We start from the raw sequence: 23875 nt of genomic DNA on the forward strand, positions 1-23875 counted from the left end.
TTCTCTCACGACCCTTAGTTCTGGTTTTATACAGCAGGTTTCTGTTTTTTTAGTGAGAGAAGACACCTAATACCGGTAGAGTGGAAGCTTTTTTCCCGCACCTTCTCTGTCATGTAGATCCAGTACATGTCCTGTTGACCTTATCTGGACTGGCTTAATAAATGCTTGATGGTCATTAGGGTTGACCATCAGGGCCCCCGTGGGTTTCATGTATATCTCAGAGTCGCTTATAATCTCCACTCCCTCTGCTCTATTCTAGTAGATATGGAATCATCATCTGACAATAATTTTTCTTATCAGAACCTCCATTAATTTTTGGCCATACACCATGATTTACAAGTGGTTTTTACATTAATATGAGTGTCTTTTTCTATCCTGGCCATTGATGGTTTTCCTTTTCTAGCTATTGATACCTTCTGTTGTTTGATTAGTCATTATATTTTTCTTTATTTTGAGAATTTCCTCTTTAAAGAAAGCGTTGGCTGGTCCGAATGCAGTGGTGTTTACAATTAATTGATCACAGCCAGTTACAGATTTCTTTGTTCCTTCTTCACTCCCACTGCTTCACTTGACTAACCTAAAAAAAAAAAAAAAAGAGAGAGAGAGAGGAAAAAAAAGAAAGCAGTTAACATAGTTTTCTAGACTTTAAACAATAAGACAGCAAAAATGTGTCCTATAAACGTTTCCTAGAGAACTGAAAATTGTTGGGTAGGATGTTTGGAGGTTCCTAATATAGGATTCCTATATACTTCCTTAAGAATTAACTAGATAATGAAGGCGATGGATTGATTGATTTAATATCAGATTTCCAGATAATCTATAATGCTTACTCAAATCTTTAAAAATATCAGTAATCCTATAAGTAATAAAATTTAATACTTCTTTACTCTTATTTTTCTCCAAGAAATCTTCTGAATCTGGTTTAAATCTACAGTCTGGATGTTTAGTTGGAGAGTATCCTCTACTTTCAGAACTCACAGAGGCTTCAAGTGGTAACTATTTCATTTTTCCTTAGTACATGTGCCCATTCACCCATTGAAATGTTTGTTCAATAGACATTTATGCTTGGTTTACCTATGTGCTAACATTTGGGAAAACGAAAACCGTTCCTTACATTTTAGGAGCTCATGGTATATTAGAAATGTTTTAGAATTCTTGTTACGTGAGAGATGACATTTTCTTTTTTGAATTACTACCAATAAGAATTAGGGAAATATTTCCAAGCTGATAGAATGTATTATAAAGGATGGGATTATACCAATAGCTCATGCAGCTCAATATCAAAAAAAACAACAACCCTATCAAAAAATGTGTAGAAGACCTAAATAGACAGTTCTCCAAAGAAGACATACAGATGGCCAGTAGGTACATGAAAAGATGTTCAGCATCGCTAATTAGTAGAGAAATGCAAATCAAAACTACAATGAGGGCTTCCCTGGTGGCACAGTGGTTGAGAGTCCGCCTGCCGATGCAGGGGACACGGGTTCGTGCCCCGGTCCGGGAAGATCCCACGTGCCGCGGAGCACCTGGGCCCGTGAGCCATGGCTGCTGAGCCTGTGCGTCCGGAGCCTGTGCTCCGCAACGGGAGAGGCCACAACAGTGAGAGGCCTGCGTACCGCAGGAAAAAAAAAAAACAAAATAATACAATGAGGTATCACCTCACACCAGTCAGAACGGCCATCATCAAAAAGTTTACAAACAATAAATGCTGGAGAGGGTGTGGATAAAAGGGAACCCTCCTACATTGTTGGTGGGAATGTAAATTGGTGCAACTATGGAGAACAGTATGGAGGTTCCTTAAAAAACTAAAAATAGAGCTACCATGTGATCCAGCAGTTGCACTCCTGGACACTCCTGGACATATATCCAGAAAACACAAAAACTGTAATTTGAAAAGATTGAGGCACCCCAGTGTTCATAGCAGCACTATTTATAATAGCCAAGACATGGAAGCAACCTCAATGTCCATCAACAGATGAATAGATAAAGACATGGTATATGCATACAATGAAATATTACTCAACCATAAAAAAGAATGAAATAGGGCTTCCCTGGTGGCGCAGTGGTTGAGAGTCCGCCTGCCAATGCAGGGGACATGGATTCGTGCCCCGGTCCGGGAAGATCCCACATGCCACAGAGCAGCTGGGCCCGTGAGCCATGGCCGCTGAGCCTGCGCGTCCGGAGCCTGTGCTCCACAACGGGAGAGGCCACAACAGTGAAAGGCCCGCATACCGCAAAAAAAAAAAAAAAGAATGAAATAATGCCATTTGCAGCAACATGGATGGACCTAGAGATTATCATAAAGTCAGAAAGAGAAAGACAAATACCATGTAATATCACTTATATGTGGAATCTAAAAAACTGATACAAATGAACTTATTAACAAAAATGAAAGATTCACAGTCATAGAAAACAAATGTATGGTTACCAAAGTGTAAAGGGGTGGGGGAGGGATAAATTAGGAGCTTGGGATTAACAGATACACAGTACTATATATAAAATAGATAAACAACAGGGTCCTACTGTATAGCACAGGGAAGTATATTCAATAGAAAAAGAAAGAATAGGATCTCTAAACATTTAACAAGTATATTTTGTTAGAGAAAATGCTACACATGATTTTTTTGGTTTTTAAGTGTGTGAAAAGGGACCGGCATTCAATATGCTTGTATTGAATGAAAGTCACCATAAGGTATTAGGTTTACTTTCAACATACCTGTGTCTTTATCTTTAAGTAAAACTCTTGTATATGTATAGCTGACCCTTGCTTTTTTGTCAATCCTGAGAATTTCTGCCTTTTAATGGGCATATTTGGTGCATTAACCTTTCAAGTCATTATTGAAATGGTTTTATTTAAATCTGCCATTTAAAAAAAATTTTATCCACACGGCTTGCAGAATCTTTGTTCCCTGACCAGGGATTGAACCCACTCCCTCAGCAGTGAAAGTGTGAAGTCCTAACCACTGGACCACCAGAGAATTCCCTAAATCTGCCATTTCTTTCACGTATTTTCTGTTCTATTTTTTGTTTTCCCTCCTCTCGTCTATTGGGCTTATTTGAAATTTTAGAAATCTATTTATCCATTACCTTCTAAACTATACCTCATTGCATCTTTTGTTTTTTTTTTTTTTTTAATGGTTACTGTAAGGACTGTGGTATATACATCCTTAGATTTTCACAGCCTTCTTAGAGCTAATATTGTACAACTTCAGGTGAAATACAGAAACTTTACAAACTGTACAGATCTACTACCTCTCCTCCCACCCATGTCTTTTATGGTCCTTTTACACTATAGATGTCATCTATACTATATTTATATTCATTTTAAACCCCACAAGATAAGGTTTTTTGGTTTAAACAACCATGTGTATTGGGAAATATGTGTATATTGGAAATAGCCTCTTATAGTTAACTAGATAGGTACCATTTCTGGTGCTTTTCATTCCTTGCTGAAGATCTAAGTTTCTGTCTGGTATCATTTCCTTTCAACCCGAAAAAGAACTTCCTTCAGCATTTCTTGTGGTGCACATCTGCTCTGACTTCTTAATTTTAATCATGCGATGGATGGATGGATAGATGGGGCAGAGAGCAGGGTTATGAGTTTGTTACCTGGATGAGATGGGTTGCTTTTGCCTTCAGCAGCTCTTACCAATTCTCTTGCTTTACTCTCATGGGACTTTGTCTTAGGAGTGACATATTCTTTGACAGTGGTTATAGAATGTATGAAGTATGGTCATTAAAAACTGTCATCATACCTAACACCTCCCTGTACACTCTGTCTTCTTGGGAACATCACAACAAGGGCCAACGTATCCCATTTTAACACCCCTCTAGGCCCTAAGCAGGAACATTGTATAAGACAGGAAAAGACAAATCTCCCATAGGCGGTGGGGCCTTGATTAAAGGAGTCTAGTGCTGGTTCCAGTGTTTTATTTTAAGCTGGTTATCTGGTGGCACCCCAGAGGTTATTATATCTCAGACGGTGCACCTTTAGGAAGAGGGAAGAGGTCTTATAAAGTGGGATACTTCAAAAACAAACACACACATAGAAAAAGAGCTCAGATTTCTGGCTACCAGAGGCCGGGGAAGGGGGAAGGGTGAATTGGAGGAAGGCAGGTAAAAGGTAAAGACTTCCAGTTATAAAATAAATAAGTACTAGGAATGTCATGTACAACATGATAAATATAATGAACACTGCTGTATGGTATATATGAAAGCTGTTAAGAGAGCAAATCCTGGGCTTCCCTGGTGGCGCAGTGGTTGAGAGTCCGCCTGCCGATGCAGGGGACACAGGTTCGTGCCCCGGTCTGGGAAGATCTCACATGCTGCGGAGCAGCTGGGCCCGTGAGCCGTGGCCACTGAGCCTGCACATCCAGAGCCTGTGCTCCGCAACGGGAGAGGCCACGGCAGTGAGAGGCCCGCATACCGCAAAAAAAAAAAGAGAGCAAATCCTAGGAGTTCTCATCACAAGGGAAAATTTTTTTCTATTTCATGTTGTATCTGTATGAGGTGGTGGATGTTCACTAGATTGACTGTGGTCATCACTTCGTGGTACGTGTAAGTCAGATCATTATGCTGCACACCTTGTATCAATAAAACTGGAGGGAAGAAAAATAACCCCTCTAAATACTGACGCCTATAAAAAAAACCTGTTACCCTTCCAACAGAAACAACAAAAAAAGAATAAATAAAATGCAAATCACACTCTGTCACTCCCCTCAGAATCTCTCCCTGGCCTCCCAGCATACTTAGGATAGAATCCAGTCCATCCACTTCCTACTAGGCCGCACCTGACCTGGTCCTTAGCCTTGACTCTGAGCTTGTGGCTTAGCTGTCTTCCTGCTGGCTCTGTTCCAGTCACTATGGCCTTGCCCCACCTCTTATACGCCAGGGGCACTCCTGTCACTGGTCTTTGCACTTGGCTTTGAGCGTATGTATAATCTTCCCTAGACACACGTGCGGCTCGCTTCCTCACTGTGTTCAGGTGCCTGCTCGGCAGGCTGTCCTTGAACTCACCTCCACCCCTCCCATACCCTAACCCTATCTCTGCATTATTCTCCTTAATGGCATGGGTTACTGCTTGTTATTATATATACATTTCTTTAATTTTTATATTAAGATGCCTGTAGATTCACATGCAGGTGTAAGAATGAATCCATAGGAAGAAAGCCTGTCCACCCTTCCCCCAGTTTCCCCAGTGGTAACATCTTGCATAACTGTAATACAGTGCACGACCAGGAAATCAACACTGGTACAATCCACTGACCTCTTGGGTCAGATTTCACCAGTGTTGCATGCACACGTTTGTGTGTATATTTGGTTCCATGATTTTATCACAGGTGTAGGCTCACATAACCACACTACAGTCAAGATATATCGCAGTCCCATCACACGGTCCCTCATGCTACCCTTTTACACAGGCACAGCTACCTCCTTCCCTCTGTGCCCCCAGTTACTATACTTTATGTTGTCTATTTGTCCTCTGAGGCCATGGGGGCTTTATCTGTGGTGTTTATATCTCTCGCAAAGTGCCTGTCACACCTTAAGCGCCCAGTATATATTTGTTAAATGTCAATCATCAGGCAATGCTCTCTTGTGAGAATTTGCAGGGGGGAGCCTTGCCTTGCTTGGGGGCACATACATGTTCATTTTTTTATCTGATAGTCGTTCTCCTCAGCATTCTGTCCTTTCCCTCCCAGTACCCTTGCGTGCTGAAAATGCCTCTGACTCCACCAGTAAAATCAGTCATGATTCGTTGTCTGGCTCAAGTTAGTTTCATGGTGCAGACCATAGGTGTCGGGAGTGGAAGCAGAGTAACAGTTAATAGTTGAGCCGTGGGGGCCTTCTTAGATTTCCGTGGAGCCAAGACACCTTAGTCACTGTTGCCCTCAGTGGTCAGATTTGAAATAAAAGCTGTGGCCAGTGCCGCTTCTCTTTGTTTTATGTCTCCAAGTGAAATCCCAGATGCTGCTCCTCAAGCAGGATATCTTAGGGTTGAATTTCTGAAAAGGTTGTTATTCCTTTTGTAAATACTTACTACTTTTGTTGTAGAACAGACTGACTCAGATGTCTGCCACCTCTCATGTTTACACCTCTGTGTTGAAGGAATCCAGGTCGCTGACTCTGTAGAGGGCAAAAGATCCAGCGATGCGGTTTCAGTTGACAAATTTACAGAAGTGAGTACAGACGTGGCTCTTGAAGCCAGGTCACTGGTTACTTCACTGTGCCAGAGGGACATTCCATCCTCTGAGACCTTTGTACTTCGTTCTGTGCTGAAGAAACCTTCTGCAAAGCTGTGTCTAGACAGCCTGCAGGTCAGTATAGAGCTACATTTCCTAAAGCAAGTTGAATAAAAATTCATTTTGGTTCAAAGAAATACCTCTGAAATGTTATGTAATACTGGCCTAACAGGAAATGTCTTTTTTTTTTTTAACTCAGTTTGGAATATAGTATGTTGAATTTAATATAGGTAGACCATATTTTATAAGAGTTTCATAAGTTATTAATGTGTGAGTTTGTTAATTATTTCCACCAAAAATATCTGCTTTTCAAGATACCTCTTATAGGCGAGCATCTGTAAGTTGAGCTAGTATGAGAAGAGAGTAGGTTGATGGGAGCTAGCTGGCATTTATTGAGTACTTCCAGTGAAGGTTCTGGAATATATGATGTACATGCAGCAGCAGTATCCAAGAAAGGTATTAGCCCCATTTTACATAAACTCAGGCTTGAAGTTGTTAAATGAACCCAGACGAATCTGATGTTAAACATCCATGACAGGCTGTAAACACTCTGAGAGGTTGAGAGGACGGCTCTGGGGTCACAGTGCCCGGTTTCATTCGCTGACGCTGAAGTTTAAGAACTAGGTAGATTAGTTAACCTTTTTGTACCCTGGTTTCCTTATCTATAAAAGGACAATATTAGTAACTTCCTTACAGGGTAATTTGAGCATAAAGTAGGATAATAATGTGCAGTTAGCACCAGTGCCTGGCAAATGAGAATTACACATTTTGTTGTTGTTGTTGTTCTTGACCATACAGCTATACCTATAAATCTGTCTTTAAAGCCAAAGTGAACTAGACTACCTTCTATCTACATGGATGTATGATCAGTTGTTATTTTTAAATGTTTTAACAATTTTTCTGGTTAAAGGGCTTGATTTGGGTTTCTGTACAGCACTGCTCATTTTTTATCTTTTATTTGTTTTATCTTCTCCTCAAAGAAGAGACTTAGCATCTTAATGATCTGTGTAACTCTTATCAATTAACAGTGTTAATGTAGCAGAAACATCAAGTCCTGCCACTAAAATCATATGAAGACTTTCACAACTAATGGTCTTCTTGCTCAGCTGCCCAAAGCTTGCAAGTGTATTCTGTTTGAGTTGTTGGATAACTTTCATGGTAATAATGAAAAGTAAATCTAAACGTTAACATGAACTTTGTTGTATAAGTTCACTTATTTCACAAATACTGATGTGAGCATTTTCCTGGTTGGGAAAATGAAGCTGAGTCTCAGGAGATGCTTGATGAAGGAGGTTTGTTTAGGGCAGGACTGTTTCTTAGAGAAGGAGCTGCTCTTGGGATGGGTGTGCTGGAGAAAATGACCAGCTCTAGAGAACAAGGGCTGGTCAGGGCTTAGGATGAGACGAGACAAACAGACGGTGATTTGGAGGTACCTCTCAGCCACCCACAGCCCTGGCTCTCGCCCACTTTGCTCCAGTGGCCCTGTGTTTGGGCTTGCCCCTCCTGTTCTTCAGGATTCACATTGTCCTTTCCTCACCAACTTGCCTACTCTATAATCTTCTTCTGGAGAAGCACAGAAGGACAAATGCTACTTTCTTTGCTTGTTCTAACTCAAGAATATAGTATCGTAGACTGGAGATTTATACACTTATAAAAGGTGTGGTTCCCATGTCTAAAAGACAAAACACCCTATTATGCCATGTACATCTTTGTTTTTTTCTTGTTGTGGTGGAATTCTTATACTTTAGACCATTTATATAGTCTATCTCGTTTGACACCATCCAGAGTACACTGTAATTCTGGCCATTCACATTTTCCTTCAAGTCACTTGCCAGGTCAAGAATGAGGGAATGAATTTAGCCCACATTGTGGATTTCTGTTCTTTAATTTTGGCCTAAAACTATTTACTAAAGTATTATGATAGCTAAGGAACCCAGTTTTTCGTTGTGGCTAATATCATGACATTTTAAGTCAGATCAACTATGAAAGTAAAGGTAATCTGCAGTACTATGTAGTATCTACCCTTGGCAGGAAAAAAATTCGAAGTTGCCGTTCTTAATGTCTGTGTGTATGTATTTATATATGTAAAATTATTCATCAGTGTTTATTTTATTTAGGAACACCATGACAACCTCTGTGATGGTGGGACTCATCCAAGCTTAATCTTAAATCTTGCAAACTGTTGCAAAGAACGAAAAGCAGGTAAGAAATTCAGATTTATTTTGAAGCCTGAAGATATCATTTGCTTGTTATGAAAAAAACCTGAGGTAGTACGTAGTATTTTCAATGATCTGCTGATGCCTGATGCTTCTGAAATTACATGGGAATGAAGAAGAGTTGGGAGGGATGGACCCTCTGTTGAAGTTTCAGAATTGATTCCACCCATGTCATCTATCCCTTTTTGCTTAATGTGAAACTTGTAAGGAAATTGATGTTCAATTTTGTAATCTTTTAAGACAGGCATGCAGAATTTACTTTAAAATCCATGACCATATTTTAATTAGAAATATTGCTTATCTTTTCCACTTTAAACTTTTTTTCTGTACAAACTATGTTTTGTGTTATACAAATAGCCAGATGCAATCATGTGAAAAGATTCTAGGATATGTCTTTTAGATAAGAAATGGAGTTTAGTTTTTAAATATATTCCCATTTATTATCTAATAGAAGGTCAAGAAAATTGTACAGTACCAGACTCTCTAAATGTGAGGAAGAGGAAGAGAGTTACTTTCGGAGAGGACCTAAGCCCTGAAGTGTTTGATGAATCTTTGCCAGCAAACACTCCATTGCGTAAAGGAGAAACACCGGTTCGTAAAAAGGATTTAAGTACCCTCAGTCCCCTGCTACTTGAACAGTCCCCAGCTCCTGAGGGGTTACTTCAACCAAATTTTGATGACAAGGGAGAGAATCTTGTAAGTGTGAAAAGTGTGGAACAATCTTGTTTACATTTTCATCAGACCTCACCTATTTTGCATGAGCAATAATTGTGCTTTGATATCATGAGATGGACTGAGCAATGTGTCATGGTACAAATTAATGCATTTTCTAGCTAGGTGATTACCAGTTTTCTCCTATTAAAAACAATACTTCCATGACTCCTTGTACATAGCGTATTTTCTGAAACCTAACTGCTATTGATTGTAAGATGTGCCATTTTATCTATCACTAAGAAAAAAGGCTGAAAGTTAAACGGTGATACACACCATGTACTCAGATTTCAGAGGTGTTAAAATGTTGAAAGAGCAGCAATCTTAGAATTGTATAAATTGTTCTTCCTCCTAAGATGAATTTCTGCAGGTGGGATTACTGGATTAAGGAATATGAACATTTTTTGAACTTTTTGATACATACTGCTAAATTATTCAGAAAGTATGTACTAATTTGAACTCACAGCACTATAAATGATTTAATTTATTATACCTTTGTAAACCCTGGGTTTTAATGGTACTTTTTAAAAAAATAGCTTAATAGGAGAAAAAGATGACTGGAAAATATTGTTTGTTAGTGAGGTTTGAACATTTTCACATGTTTATAGGCTATTTGAATTTCTTGAGAACTGCCTATTAGTTTTACTTACCCATTTTTATATTGGGGCCATCATTCAATCTCTCTCTTGCTGTTATACTTTGAAATAAGAATATTCTGCTTTTGGCCAAGATGGAATAAGAGGGACCTAATTTACATTGCCATGAGAAACAACTAAAAAGCCAGAGAAAAAGATATGAAACAGTGGTTCACCGGCATTGACTGTCTGGAAGCACAGACAGTAATCTCTGAGGCGGGTAACAAATGAGGTAAGCCTTACGAGAGCCCCAACTTACTGCCTGGGCTGAATTTCCAGGCTGCAGCACAGGGAGGGGATACCTTGGTGGAGCCTGGCAGTCTCCATGAGTTGAGAAGATGGATTTGGGGTCTGGAAAAGTGAAGGAGGCTGGAGTTCACAGGGTAAAATACCAGAGAGAAGAGACCTGCAGAGAGAGAGAACTCTGGAGATCTGCAAAGGGTCTCGTCAAGTCTCTAGCTGAGTGCTGGTCAACACATCCTTGTGAGTAAACTGCCCCAGCCAGGGAGGAACTGCCCAAATGGAGCAGAGGGAAATGCCTAGAGCTCACACAGGGCAGGAATTGTGTTCCCACCAACTCATGTAGAAAAACCTTGTAATTCAGAGGGTGTCAGATACTCAGAAGAGTATTGCTTCATTAGTGGAGCAGAATTAAACTAAAAGCCTGGCAAAGCCTAAAAGCAAGTCTTGAAAGGATCTAACTTATACCCATGTAACTGTGTTGCATAATGAACCTCAAGAATATCAAAACTGCTTTTGGCAGCTGTGAAGGTGGGGAGATCCCAGGGAGGCCAAGGCATCAGATCTCATTGTCCTCCCAGCCCTTCAACCCTCCCCTGAAGGCCCTCAATAAAATGGTTTTATCCTTCCCACCAAACCAAAACAAAACAATCTAGCAACAAATAATGTTAAACTCAAAATGTCTGGCATTCAATTAAAAATTAATACTTGTGTAGGAAAAGATGCCCCATAATGAAGAGAAAAATCAGTCAATAGAAATAGACCCAGAAATGACACATATGATAGAATTTCTAGAGAGACATTGAAAGAGTTATTTTAACTATATTTCGTATATGTTCAAGGATGTGAGAAAGGATTGAGCTTCTTAAGAACATGGAAGATAAAGAAAAGACCCAAATCAAACTTTGTACATTATAATCTCCAGGAATAAAAATATGTTGGATGAGAATAATAGCATATTAGAGACTGCAAGAGAAAAGATTAGTGAATTCGAAGTGTAGCAATAGAAATTATTCTCAATGACACACAGGAAAAAGACTGAACAAGAATGAGCAGACAAGTCGTGATCTGGGACAACTTCAGGTGGTGTAAAGTGCTTGTAATTAGGGTTCCCAAAGGAGAGAAGAGATTGGAAGGAACAGGAAAAATATATTTGCAAAATAATGGCTGAAAAATGTCCAAATTTGATAGAATTATTAACCCACTGATCCTAAAGTTCAACATATTCCCAGCACAAGAAACATAAAGAAAAATACACAAAGCTTAAAATCAACAATGAATGGCCTAAAAGGAGCCAGAGAGAAAAAGACATGTGACATAAGAAGAACAAATATAAGAGAGGCAGCAGGTTTCTGGTTGGAAACTATGCGAGCGAGCCAGAAGGCAGTGCAGCAACATCTTTTAAAGATTTATTTAACTACTTGGAGCAAAAAACCAAAAATAACCTGTCAAACTAGAATTCTCTATCTAGTGAGACCATCTTTCAAAAGAAAAGGTGGAAATAAAGGCTTTTTCAGACATAACGAAAGTTGAAATAATTCATTACCATAACAGGTTAGCATTAGACGAAGTGTTGAAAAGGAAGCCCTTTAGTCAGAAGGAAAATAGTTCTGCAGGAAAATCTGCGTCTACACAGAGGAATGAAGAGCACTGAAAATGCTAAGTATGTGGGCAAATGTAACAGACTTCTTTTTAATTAGTCTCCATAAAGGATAATTATTCAAAGCAAGAGTAACAACAATATTTTGTTTGGTTTATAACCTAGGTAAGTAAAATATACAACCAAATTAACATGGCATAAAGGTTGGGAGGGGTTCTTAGGCTATAAACAAAGTGGAATAAGTTAAAAGATGTGTGCTGTAAACCCTAAGCCACTATAAAGTAACAAAAGATGTGTGGGATGCAGGTAAAGCAGTGCTTAGAGGAAAATTCCTAAAAATTAAAGCCTGTATTTGAAAATAATAGAGGTCTCCAATTAATGATCTCAGCTTCCACTTTAAGAAACTAGAAAAAGAAAAGCAAATTGAAACCAAACTAAGAAGAGGAAAGGAAGTAATAAAGATAAGTGTAGAAATCAATGAAATAGAAAACAGAAAAACAATAGAGACAAATCATTGAAATCAGAAGGTTTTGCTGCAGAAAATAATAGTAAACTTCTAATCAGACTGTTCAGGACAAAAGGAGAGGATACTCATTAGCAATATAAGGAATAAGGGAGGTGACATAATTACATATCTTAATAATACTAAAAGGATCATAAAAGAATATTATGAACAACTTTATTTTATGCCAATAAATTCAACAACTTAAGCTACATTCCTTGAAAGACACAAGCTATCAATCTCACTCAAGAAGAAATAGGTGGTCTCATTAGCTCTATATCAACTAAGGAAATTTAAATTGTAGTTTAAACCTTCTCACAAAGAAAACTGCATGTGCAGATGATTTTACTAATGAATTCTACCAAACATTTAAGGAAGATACAATACTAATTCTGCATACATTCTTCCAAACAAATTGAGTTGGGAATGCTTCCCAACTCATCAATGTCAGCAGTAGCCTGATACCATAATCAGACATTATGAGAGAAGAAAACTACAGTCCAGTATCCTCACAAACATACTAACTAAAAAGAGAATAAATACATTATGACCAAGTGAGATTTTACCCCCAAAATGCAAGGTTGGTTTATTTGAAAGCCAGTATGCAGAGTTCACCATATTAACAGAGTAAAACAGAAAAACTCTATGGTCATCTCAGCAGATGGAGAAAAAGCATCTGACAAAATCCAGCATTCATTTTAGATTAAAAACTCTGAGCAAATTGGTGAGAAAAAATAATTTTTTCAACCTGACAGATCTTATCTATGAAAAATTAACAGCTACCATTATACTGGCTGTCGGAAAGAAAAGATTTGACATCCGCATTTATATTTACCCTTAAGGTCTCCTGAATAATACTGTAATGTTTGGTTGTGTTTATTAATGAATTTTCTTACTTTACTGGCGTTAGGATATGGGATTTTAAATAAGCCAAAAAGTAACTTATTAGTGGATCATCATGACTACTTTCACTTTTTAAAAATTATTATTATATTTTTAATTGTTATTTTGGTGGGTTGTAGTTAGTAAGCATGGTTTCCTTAAATATGATTGGTAAATATTATAAAACATTTATTTTTCTATCCAGTATCTTGTTTTTGCTCTTTTTTTGGTTAATCTTTTATTTCCCATCTTTATGCTTATTACAGTTCCTCCTACAAAAATAAGTATGTATTATTTTCTTATGGGCACATTATTTCTATGTCCACTGGATTTAAAGATATCTAATTTCTACTTTTTTCTTTGTTTAGGAAAACATAGAACCTCTTCAGGTATCATTTGCAGGTCTCAGTCCTCTTAGTAAGTCTTCAATCTCTGAGACTCTTTCAGGTAGTAACTTTGGCTTATCTAAAAATCATAAATGTCATTTTAAATATGTGTATGTATGAAAATCACCTTATTTTAAAATTTTTATTTTTATTATGATCGTACTTGATTTTTCAAAAACTCAAATCATGTAGAAAAGCTTACAAGAAGTCTCTTATCCATCCCTTTCCATCCCAAGTCCATACTTTATAATCACCCACATTTAACTTCCTCTGATGGGTAGCCGCATTTTTCAAGTCACTGCAAGTAGTGGAGTTGCCCTCTCAACACTTAAGGACTGACAGTAGGCTCCTTTTCAGGTTGCACAATTGAAATGATATGAATCCTAAGCGTCATTTTTGATTACACAAAATTGTTCATCAACATCAACATGGCATTTTGTGCATATGTACTTTCTGAGGTCTCTAGTTTTTTTTATGATCATGACAAGGCAACAAAGATCTCTCTGTGCTTTCCTGACAAACCAGGACTTGGCCAGCAAATGTCACGGGCAAAGCACTTGCAATGGAACCATTATTCACGTCTCTCCCCTGGTCGAAATCCTTTAATGGATCACCAACACATCTTGTTGGCTCTAGGACACAAACCAAGCTCATTAGCACAGAATCCAAGACATGGAGTGTTAAGTAAGAGCTAAATTGGAAGTATAGCCTGTCATCTTCCAAAGCTTATGCTCTTTGACAGGTTATACTGCCTTTTATTTATACCGTTCAAAGTGACCAAATTAAAATTTTTTGAACTTTGTGAAATTAAAGTATTTTCATGTTTTTAAAAATGTTTTTGAAATCTCAAAATTTATTTCTCCTGGTAATATGTTCAGATATGGTAGGATACTAAAAGCAAAATTGGTATCCAAAAGAGCATCCAGTGTGTCCAATAGATGATGGATCTTACAGCTTTTTGTTAGCTACCCTAATTTTGCTGTGTCTTGCTCATCAGGCACTGATACCTTTGCCTCTTCAAATAACCACGAGAAAATAGCCTCCTGTAAAGTTGGTAGAGCAACGCGGACCTCTAACAGAAGAAGTGTAAGTGTTTGTATTTGGCACAATGTATCTGTTTTTAAATCTTGCACTAGATTTTTCTCTGTTTTCATGATCAAATGCTTTATCAGTTAAATCTTGGTTTAATCAATGTGTTAAGAACTAATACCATATCCTACCTATCATGTAAGCCAGGATAATGCTGTTTTCCTGATTTGATTTTAATTAATCCTGTTAGAAGAAAAATACAATAAACGAGGTGCTTTCAGAGTGTGTGTTCATGTGGAAGGTAGTCTATTTAGAAAGTTTATTTGGGATCTGTGTGGTTTTATGAGTTATATCCAAGTGCAAAGTGGAGAAGAGTTGCATTTTTTTTTAATTTTTAAATTTAATTTTACTTTTTTATACAGCAGGTTCTTACTAGTTATCTATTTTATACATATTAGTGTATATATGTCAATCCCAATCTCCCAATTCATCCCAACCCCCTCCACCACCACCCACCAGCTTTCCCCCCTTGATGTCCATACATTTGTTCTCCAGAGTCACATGTATTAACAGTCAGAAAGTGCCATAAATATAACTTTTTCAAAAACTACCTTCAGTTGTCTTCAGTGTGGGCATAACTCCCATCGAATGCATGTCTTTTGCGATTTTATTAAATTAGGTGAACTTGGATTTTTATCTGTAGCATCACAGTGCATAAACACATAGCATACTGATATTTTTTTCACTGATACTGTTGATGGTAAACCCAGAAGTCAAACTTAGATAATCTGACGGTTCATGATTTTTCCCCCTATAACCCATCAGTAGTTAGGTGCTACATTGTAGATGTTCAATAAATATTTGATGAATGAATAAGACAGTGATTCTTTTTTATTTTTTATTTTCAAAAATTTTATTGAACTATAGTTGATTTACAATGTGCAGCAAAGTGATTCAGTTATACATATGTATATTTTTTTCATATTCTTTTCCATTGCGGTTGATCTCAGGATATTGAATATAGTTGCCTGTGCTATACGGTAGGACCTTGTTGTTTATCCATCCTATATATAATAGTTTGCACCTAAAACAACGATTCTTAAGTTGTTTTTTTCTCTTCCATAAAATAGTAGGACAGAGTGCATATGCTTCTGGGTCAAAGTTTGATCAGAAATCAGAAATTACTATTTCCCTCTTTTGAATGTGACTTGGTTAAAATACTTCTAATGGAATTTGTGAATTAAGCGGAAACGGGATGTAAAACGGTAGAATCCGCAGGGAAGGGAAAAGAAATGTGAGAGACACTCATGAAAATGTAACTGACTCTTTTATGGTAGCCCTGCTTTTAATTTTCTTTATAGCAGTTGATCAGTTTTTCAGAAGAGAGTGTTTGCAACTTATTTAATACAGAAGCTCAGCCTTATAAAGAAAAGAAAATTAATAGGAGGAAGTCTCAAGAAAGCAATCGCGCAGACAGAGCACTTCCTAGAAAGAATCAGGTGAGTGTGTGTTTAAAGATGTAATAAAGAGTAGAAGTGGTGCATTTCTTTGTTGTATGGTTAGGAAAACCCAGAAATAAAATTTTTCCTAGTTGGCCTTGGACCAAGAGTATTAAAATCATCTTATCATAGAATCGAAAGGGCCATAAGAGATTATATACTCAATTATGAATTACCCGAGGGCCATTTTTGCATTTTCTTCATTGGGTTACATACACCCAGTACAGGGAATCATGGGCACTCAAATGTGGAATTGATTCTTATCTTCGAATCTGATCTAATCTAACCTCACCCTCTTTGGGGAATCCTCTGATTTCTTAGGGATGCATGTGCCATCTGCCTCTTGTTTGACTTTGCTACTGCCAGTGGCTGGTTGGATGTTCTCCCCGTATTGCAGGAAGAATTTAGAAACTAGCTCTGTCTTCCTCCACACTCAGAGGCCTGTGCCGGCTCGTGACGTCACCGCCTCTTTGTGGATAGCAGGTCTAACACCTTGACCCAGGTCCTGGTGTTGCCCTCCGCTTCACTGAGCTGGACCGTCCCCTGCCATACCCTACAGCTTGTTGGTATCCAAGACCTTCCCAGTTTTAATAATACACATTTATATGTCCCCCCACTCTCCGACCCCAGCCTCCTATCCATCCAGTGTTCTCATGCCATCTTACTCATGCCTCTTCTAGTATTAACTCTTCAGCTTTCAGAGATCCTTTAACTTCCTGTGTTTCCTTATTCATCCTAAGCTGTCTTCAGCTGTTTTCAACACTCTTGTCCATTATCTTGGGTCTTCATCCCTTTCATTCTGCTCCCACCCTGGATTAATGCACCATTATCCCCTTTCCCATCCAACACTGTTGCTGGAGAGACCCACAGAGGCAGCTACAGAGTCACTGTTTCAGATACTATTAGAAGTCAGGCCTCTTTTGCCACCAGTTTGCCACTTCACTTTCATTATTTTTCCAAGGCATTTAATAACCTCGTGACTAAAATCCAGCGCATCCTTAGAGGTCTTGTTCACAGCATTTGACATAACTGAGAATTGTCCTATGTGGTCTCTGTTAAAGATTTGTTTTCTTCTGCCCATTCCTAAATGTTTATGTTACCCAGAGTTCTACTCTCTGTCTTTCGAAATGGCTTTATTTTCTGGGTGGTTTCATATGCAGCACGGTTGACGACTCCCAAATCTTTTCCATCTGTTAACATAGGTTCAACTACCTACTAGGCATCTTTTCTTAGACCACCCTGCAGACATCTCAAAACTCAACATTTCCAAAACCAAACTCACCCATTTCACCCCAGCACACACACACCCAAAACAGCAAATTTCCCTCCTGATTCATGAACCAAAAAGTGTTGCCTCACTTGGTTTAAACACTGCACAAACATCCCCAAGTCGGCAGAGCCGGAAGAAACCGGATGTTGTCCTGGTTCAGTTTCTTCTTTAGGTCACACACTCCTTTGAAAGATCCTCTTGCTGAAAAAAAATACACATCAGTTGAAAATATGCATACGTCTTAGATCATGGCATTAGAGACTGGGTTCCTTCCTGCTCTCTACAAAACACTGTTACGAAGAAGGTCCACCTACTTCTTCACATGAAACTAATAGCCAGAAAGTTCAAGAAGGGTTGACCATTAAGTTTTGCCCCAACCCCTCCCAGGACCCTACTGAGCCAAAATAATTGATGTAATAGAAGGAATAGGCTTAGAATAGCGATGAGAAGAGGAAGGGGGTGAGGAGGGGTATTCAGCAACCGACAACAGCCTTCAGTGAATTTCTGGAAGACAAGCAGATGGGAGTGGGTTGACAGATAAAAGAGGGGGAAAGGTTTACAGCCCAGAATGTGCTGGGGGGGAGGGAGAGCCAGCCTGCTTATGGGAATCCCGAGGAACTCTGGGCCCAGTATTGGCAGGTCCAGTGGTGCTGAGAGTGAGCAGTGGTAGTGGAAACGGATTAATTGAAGTCCTGTATGTGAAACAATTTGGGCCGGTTTGCCCCGCACTCCCTCTCCCATCCTGAAGCTCAGAACAGGAGTTGTCACCTGAATGTTCTCATTCTGGCATTTGGAAGGTCCCACAGTCTGGACAGCCAGCTCGTTTCCCTAAAGCAAAGCCTGCGGTTGACCCTCTCCATCTGCCCTGCCCTGTGTTGCACAGAGTTCCTGGTAGAATTCCCATGCAAGAAAGAGGCTGAGCTGGAAAGCAGAGGAAACGCATTACCGTTTAGCCAGTATCTTCTTAAGTAAGAATCAGATAACTGAGTAGAACCAAGAGCATCAAAGACCAATGTTAGTAAGTTTGAAAAACTGACACCCAGAGAGAAAGGTTATTCAGAAAATGGAAAGAAACTTCGTGAAAGTAAATATTCTGATATATTCATATTTCAGAAAATATTATCTGCAGAAAACTAAGAAGCGGGGGATGCTATGAAAAAGGAGCAGAGAAAGAAAGGTTTGTAAAAATATATAAAACTTGGTAGTTGGACTAGAGAATAAAGTTAAGGAAAGTTAAGGGAGGACAAGAGAATGATAGACTAGTAAGAACAGACATGGAAGACCAATCTAGGAGACTTCGTTGGAGTCTCAGAATGAGAAAATGGAATGGAAGGAAGTTATCAGAATAAAAGGGAGCGTTTCCCAGAGCTGAAGAAAAGAGTCTTCAAGTTAAAAGGTCCTACTGAATTCCTAGGACCAAGAGAAAAGACCACAACTTCGACATGTCACTGTGAAACTGAACAATAAGGATAATGAGAACAGTGGACTTTTCCTACCAGGAAACGAGGATCGGAGTGGTATCAAGTTTGACAGCAGTCTGAATACTGAAAGAGAATTCAACAGGACATTTAAAGCTTTGAAAGAAACTTAATTTAAGCCCAATATTCAGTATCCAGCCAAATTCAATTACTGTGAAAGACACTCAAGAGATGTGTTTTTTGGTTTTTTTGTTTTTTAATATTACTGGAGGGAGATACACTCTAGCAAAATGAGGAAGTAAGCTTGAGAATCCAGGACACAGTGGGTCTAATAGCACAGGAGAGGAGTGTCGTAGAAATCTCTGATTATAGCTGTTCAGTCAGCCTAGAAGAGCAATCAGGCCAAATTTGAGCAAGAGAAGGGTGCTCCAGGGAGGAGGTCTCTGGAGGGAAAAACAAAAAGACCTATGATTGAGCAAATGGAAGATGTGCCATATGAGAAGAAAAAGAGGGGCTTCCCTGGTGGTCCAGTGGCTAAGACTCCATGCTCCCAGTGCAGGGGGCCCAGGTTCGATCCCTGCTCAGGGAACTAGATCCCACGTGCTGCAACTAAGAGTTTGAATGCCGCAACTAAAGATCTTGCACGCGGCAGTGAAGATCCCACGTGCTGCAGCTAAGACCCGACACAGCCTAATTAATTAATTAATTAATTAAAAAAAAAAAAACAGGAGAAAAAGAAAGGTCATTCTATACCATTCCAAAGAAAAGTCTGAATGCAAGAGTTTTGGAGCGAATATGAAGCAAACTTTAGTAAGTGTGATTTCAAGCAACAATGGGGTGTAAGGAAAAGGATATTTTGTAGTATTAGGAATCATGTACAGGAGGCGCCAGAGGAAAGAGAAGGAATCAGAGCTCTGTCCTGTAAGCACTATGGCTGTTTTCAAAATTATCATCTTGCAAATTAGGGGTTCAAGATACACTTTTTTTAAGTTCTTAAAAAGAAATAGAAATGTAAATTCAAAGGTAACCAAGAGAAGAAGCAAAACTAACATAGGGAAGAGGAAGGTTTAGTTTAAGTAAGTGATAGCCTCATGGTTTATGGTAAGGAGGCAGCAGAGATCTGTACTGTATCGTAGGCTGAAATGTGCTGAGAGAGTAGATCTTAAGTGTTCTCACCACACACACACACACACACACACACACACAAATAGTCACTATGTGAGGTGATGGATGTGTTTATTAACTTGACTGTGATAATCATTTTATAATGTATACATATATTAAATCATGTGCACCTTAAGTCATGTGAAATCTAAATAAATACAATTTTTATTTGTCAATCATACCTTAATAAAGCTGGAAAAGGTTTGCAAATAAAATTGCTAACTTGGAAGTAGCAGTAGAATTCATAAGCATGAATTCCTTTATAACCTAGAAATGGAAAAAGTTTACAAAATATGACTCAAAAACCAGAAACAGTGAGGTCAAAGATTGGTAAATTTTGCTCCATTTGACCCAAACAGCATGGAGCATGCATGGGGGAAAAGCTCCGTAAGAAAATTTAAAAGACAAAGGACAAACTTGGAGAAAAGTTTTTGTAATTCGTATCAAAATCTCCAAGAGATTTTTGTTCACAAAATTGAAAGGGCCCTTAAACATGGAAAACGTGTTCAGACTCGCTCATCATAAGAGAACTGTGAGTCTAACATGCATTGAGATACCGTTTCTTACCATTTTTGATTAGCAAAAATCCAGAAGTTTGACAGCATACTTTGCTGGCGAGGCTGGGGAGAGATAGGCACGCTTGTACATTTTCTGGTAGTGTGAATCTCTGTGGAGGGCAATTTGGCAATATCAAGCCAAATTAAATATTTTCATTTACCCTTTGACCCAGCAATTCCATTTCTAGGAATCTGTCACAAAGATCTAATGACAAAAATACAAAAAGGTGTATGTACAAAGTTAGTTATTGCAACACTCTGTAATGCAAAAGATTAACAAACCAAATGTCCATCAGATGTCCACGAGACTGGTTGAATAAACTGGTGTGGTCACAAAATGAGTCTTTTGTAGATGTAGAAAATAGCAGAGAAACGATCCAAACCGCTATGCAGTGATGCTAGGATGTATTTACTGTTAAGTGAGAAAAAACAAGTTGTAAGCTACCTGGTGTGGGATAAATTGTGTTCTCAGAAGGCATACGTTGGAGCCGACACCCCAGTATCTCAGAATGTGACTGTGTTTGGAGATAGGGCCTCCTCAGAGGTGATTAGGTTAATAAATGTGGCCCTTAGGTGGTTCCTAGCCCCAGTCCAATCTGATTGGTGTCCTTATAAGAGGAAATTTGGACACAAAGGGTGACGCCTGGGGGGGCACAGACAGGGAGAAGAGGCAGCAGGAGAGTGGCCATCTGTATGCGCATGGGAGAGGCCTCAGGGGAGACCAGTCCTGTCAGCACCTCCATCTTGGACTTACTGCCTCCAGAATTGTGAGAAGATAAATTAATATTGTTTAAGCCACCCAGCCTCTGGTGTTTTGTTATGGCAGCTAATATGGCAAACTCATATGTTACCTTTTATCTAAGGAAGTAGGGAGCATTTAAAAAAAGGTATATATCGGGCTTCCCTGGTGGCGCAGTGGTTGAGAGTCCGCCTGCCGATGCAGGGGACACGGGTTCATGCCCCGGTCCGGGAAGATCCCACATGCCGCAGAGCGGCTGGGCCCGTGAGCCATGGCCACTGAGCCTGCGCGTCCGGAGCCTGTGCTCTGCAACCAGAGGGCCCGCGTACTGCAGGAAAAAAAAAAAATGTATATATCAATACACATATATATAATCTTAAACACTACAAAAAAAGGGGGAGAATAGGCCAAAGACAAAATAAAACCTGGTTACCTGTCAGGAGAAGAGACAGAGGAGGGAACAGAAAGGAATGAAGGCTAGATTTCCTTGAATGTGTTTTTTACTTTTGACTTTGAACTGTGTAAATGTTCTGCGTGACTATGGAACCATTATAGCTCAATTTAAAAAAATTGAAAACAAAATGAAACATGTGACTATATCAAGTCGGTGGCTTAACCTCATAGAGTTTTTTCAAATCAGAAGTTTGAAAAGTCCAAATGGGATGTATCCTAAGGACAAAAATAACTGCACAAAAAGTTTAAACAGTTATGAAATACTCACTGATAGAAGAATTCAATCTAGAATGAATCAAGTAAGCAGGGTTTTGTGGGGATGTTTTTTACTGTCATTAGGAATCAAGACTCTTCACTAGAGACAAGATAAAATTGAAATCAAATTCAAAACCTTGTTAGGCTAAATTTGAATTGGAAATATCATGAACACGTGCTTTTACCCATTTAAAATAATTTTCTAGCTCTGTCTGTTGGTAGGCATAGAAGCACTGAGCATCCTTTGTACCTATGTTACCATCTCTACCATTTCAACTAAAAGGGATCAGCGTTACCTTAGTGAAATGGCTGCTTTCAGATTTACAACGGCAAAAGTAGAAAATGAGCCCAGGTCTGGACCAGTGTGCGAGCAAGGAAGCCACGTTAAAGGACACAAAATCATTCCAAAGGGGCTTCCGCTGACCAAAGATAGGACAGTGTGACCATCAGAGATAACGATTGCAATGGATTAAAACACTGGCATCAAATATGAAAAACCAATTTCCTCATAATTAAAAACTAACAGCAAAACTTAAAGGCCACCTTAGAAACTGTCTAGGGCATCAACTCCTTTATTTTCAGGGTTTTTGTTTTTCTTGGAAAGTGGAAAATAAAATTTGAGCTCTATTTCAAGTAAACAAATAACTGATAAGGGAAGATTCTTTATCGAAGAATTCTCACTAATCAAAAAGACCTGTTCACAAAAGCTGTTGGATGTTAGGTAGAAGCCAACGGGGGAGCCAAAGGTAATGGATGGATGGGACTGGACACCTGAGAGCACTGGCCATTCATAACACCACACCAGGAGAGAATATGAGCCTCCTGGTGCAGTGAGGACCTCGATAATCTTCCATGAGATGGTCTTTCCAACAAGCATGAAAGCTGAATTGAATCAAGCCTGGATCTAATGACCAGTGGATAGGAAATACCAGGGGGTGGAGGAACATAAAAACACACATGATTGCAGTTACCCAAATCCAGAGCTTCTCAGCTACTACAGGATAAATGCCTCAGAACATTCACCAAATAACAAGGGGGAAAAAAGAGCCATAGATCAAAGGAAATCCATCAACCAAGTGGCATGTGTGGAGACCTTGTTGGGATCCTGACTTGAACAATTGTAAAAAGACAGTTAGGGACAAATTAGAGAAGTTTGAACTCTGAGGAAATATTAGGGAAAACTGCCTGTCATTGTTTTTGCATCTAAATTTTTATTTTGATATTGTTTTCGAGATGCATTCTATTGCAAGAAGAATTAGAAAGATCCCAGCACCCTTTGCCCAGCTCCCCACAATGGTGACATCTTGTAAAACCATTATACAGTATCACAGTAGTACAATATCAAAATACAGTCGAGATGCAGGACATTTCCAGCGCTGCAAAGATCTCTTCTGGTCTGCAGCTGTGTCCACTTCCCACTGTCAACCCCCACCTTAACCCGTGGCAACCACTAATCTGTTCTCCATTTCTTTCATTTTGTCATTTCAAGAATATTTTGTAAGTGGAATCACACACTGTGTAACCTTTTGGGACTGGCTTTTTTCACTCAGCAGCATTCTCTGGAGATTTGTCCAGATTTGTGTGTATCAATAGTTCCTTTTATTGCTGACTAGTATTTGTCATTGTTATAAAAAGAAAAAAGTAATCATTTCACTATATATCTGTCTATCTCAAGTCATTACCTTGTATACCTTAAACTTACATGCTGTTATATGTCAATTATATCTCAAAGCTGGAAAAGAAATAAAACTCCACTGTAAAAGAGGAAAAAAATCAGTAAAATACAATGCCAGGGCTTCCCTGGTGGCGCAATGGTTGAGAGTCCGCCTGCTAATGCAGGGGACACGGTTTCATGCCCCGGTCTGGGAAGATCCCACATGTCACGGAGCAGCTAGGCCCGTGAGCCATGGCCACTGAGCCTGCGCGTCCGGAGCCTGTGCTCCACAATGGGAGAGGCCACAACAGTGAGAGGCCCGCGTACAGCAAAAAAAATAATAATAAAAAAAAATACAATGCCAGGTAATAAAATGTTTCACTTTTTTGGTGGAAAAAAAAACGAAGTCCTTATCTCTTAGAGATA

General features: G+C 39.0%; 1 protein-coding gene across 10 annotated transcripts in view; it reads left to right on the top strand.

The window, feature by feature from the left end:
* Window positions 1-23875, top strand: part of CDCA2 (cell division cycle associated 2) — a 51690-nt gene that overhangs the window by 17883 nt on the left and 9932 nt on the right. For 5 of the 10 annotated variants that reach the window (XM_027087898.1, XM_027087897.1, XM_027087901.1 and 2 more), the window contains exons 7-13: window positions 905-992; window positions 6052-6314; window positions 8357-8441; window positions 8907-9151; window positions 13394-13472; window positions 14409-14497; window positions 15802-15939. In XM_027087898.1, coding sequence (XP_026943699.1) covers window positions 905-992; window positions 6052-6314; window positions 8357-8441; window positions 8907-9151; window positions 13394-13472; window positions 14409-14497; window positions 15802-15939 — 987 coding nt within the window. Of the gene's footprint in view, window positions 1-904; window positions 993-6051; window positions 6315-8356; window positions 8442-8906; window positions 9152-13393; window positions 13473-14408; window positions 14498-15801; window positions 15940-18322; window positions 19193-23875 lie in introns of those variants that run through there. The other 5 variants (XM_027087905.1, XM_027087903.1, XM_027087899.1 and 2 more) reach the window with 5 other exon arrangements.

This window comes from Aethalodelphis obliquidens, unplaced genomic scaffold (genome assembly GCF_003676395.1).
Source record: "Aethalodelphis obliquidens isolate GAN/ISIS:26980383/991018 unplaced genomic scaffold, ASM367639v1 scaffold61, whole genome shotgun sequence".
Classification (NCBI taxonomy): domain Eukaryota; kingdom Metazoa; phylum Chordata; class Mammalia; order Artiodactyla; family Delphinidae; genus Aethalodelphis; species Aethalodelphis obliquidens.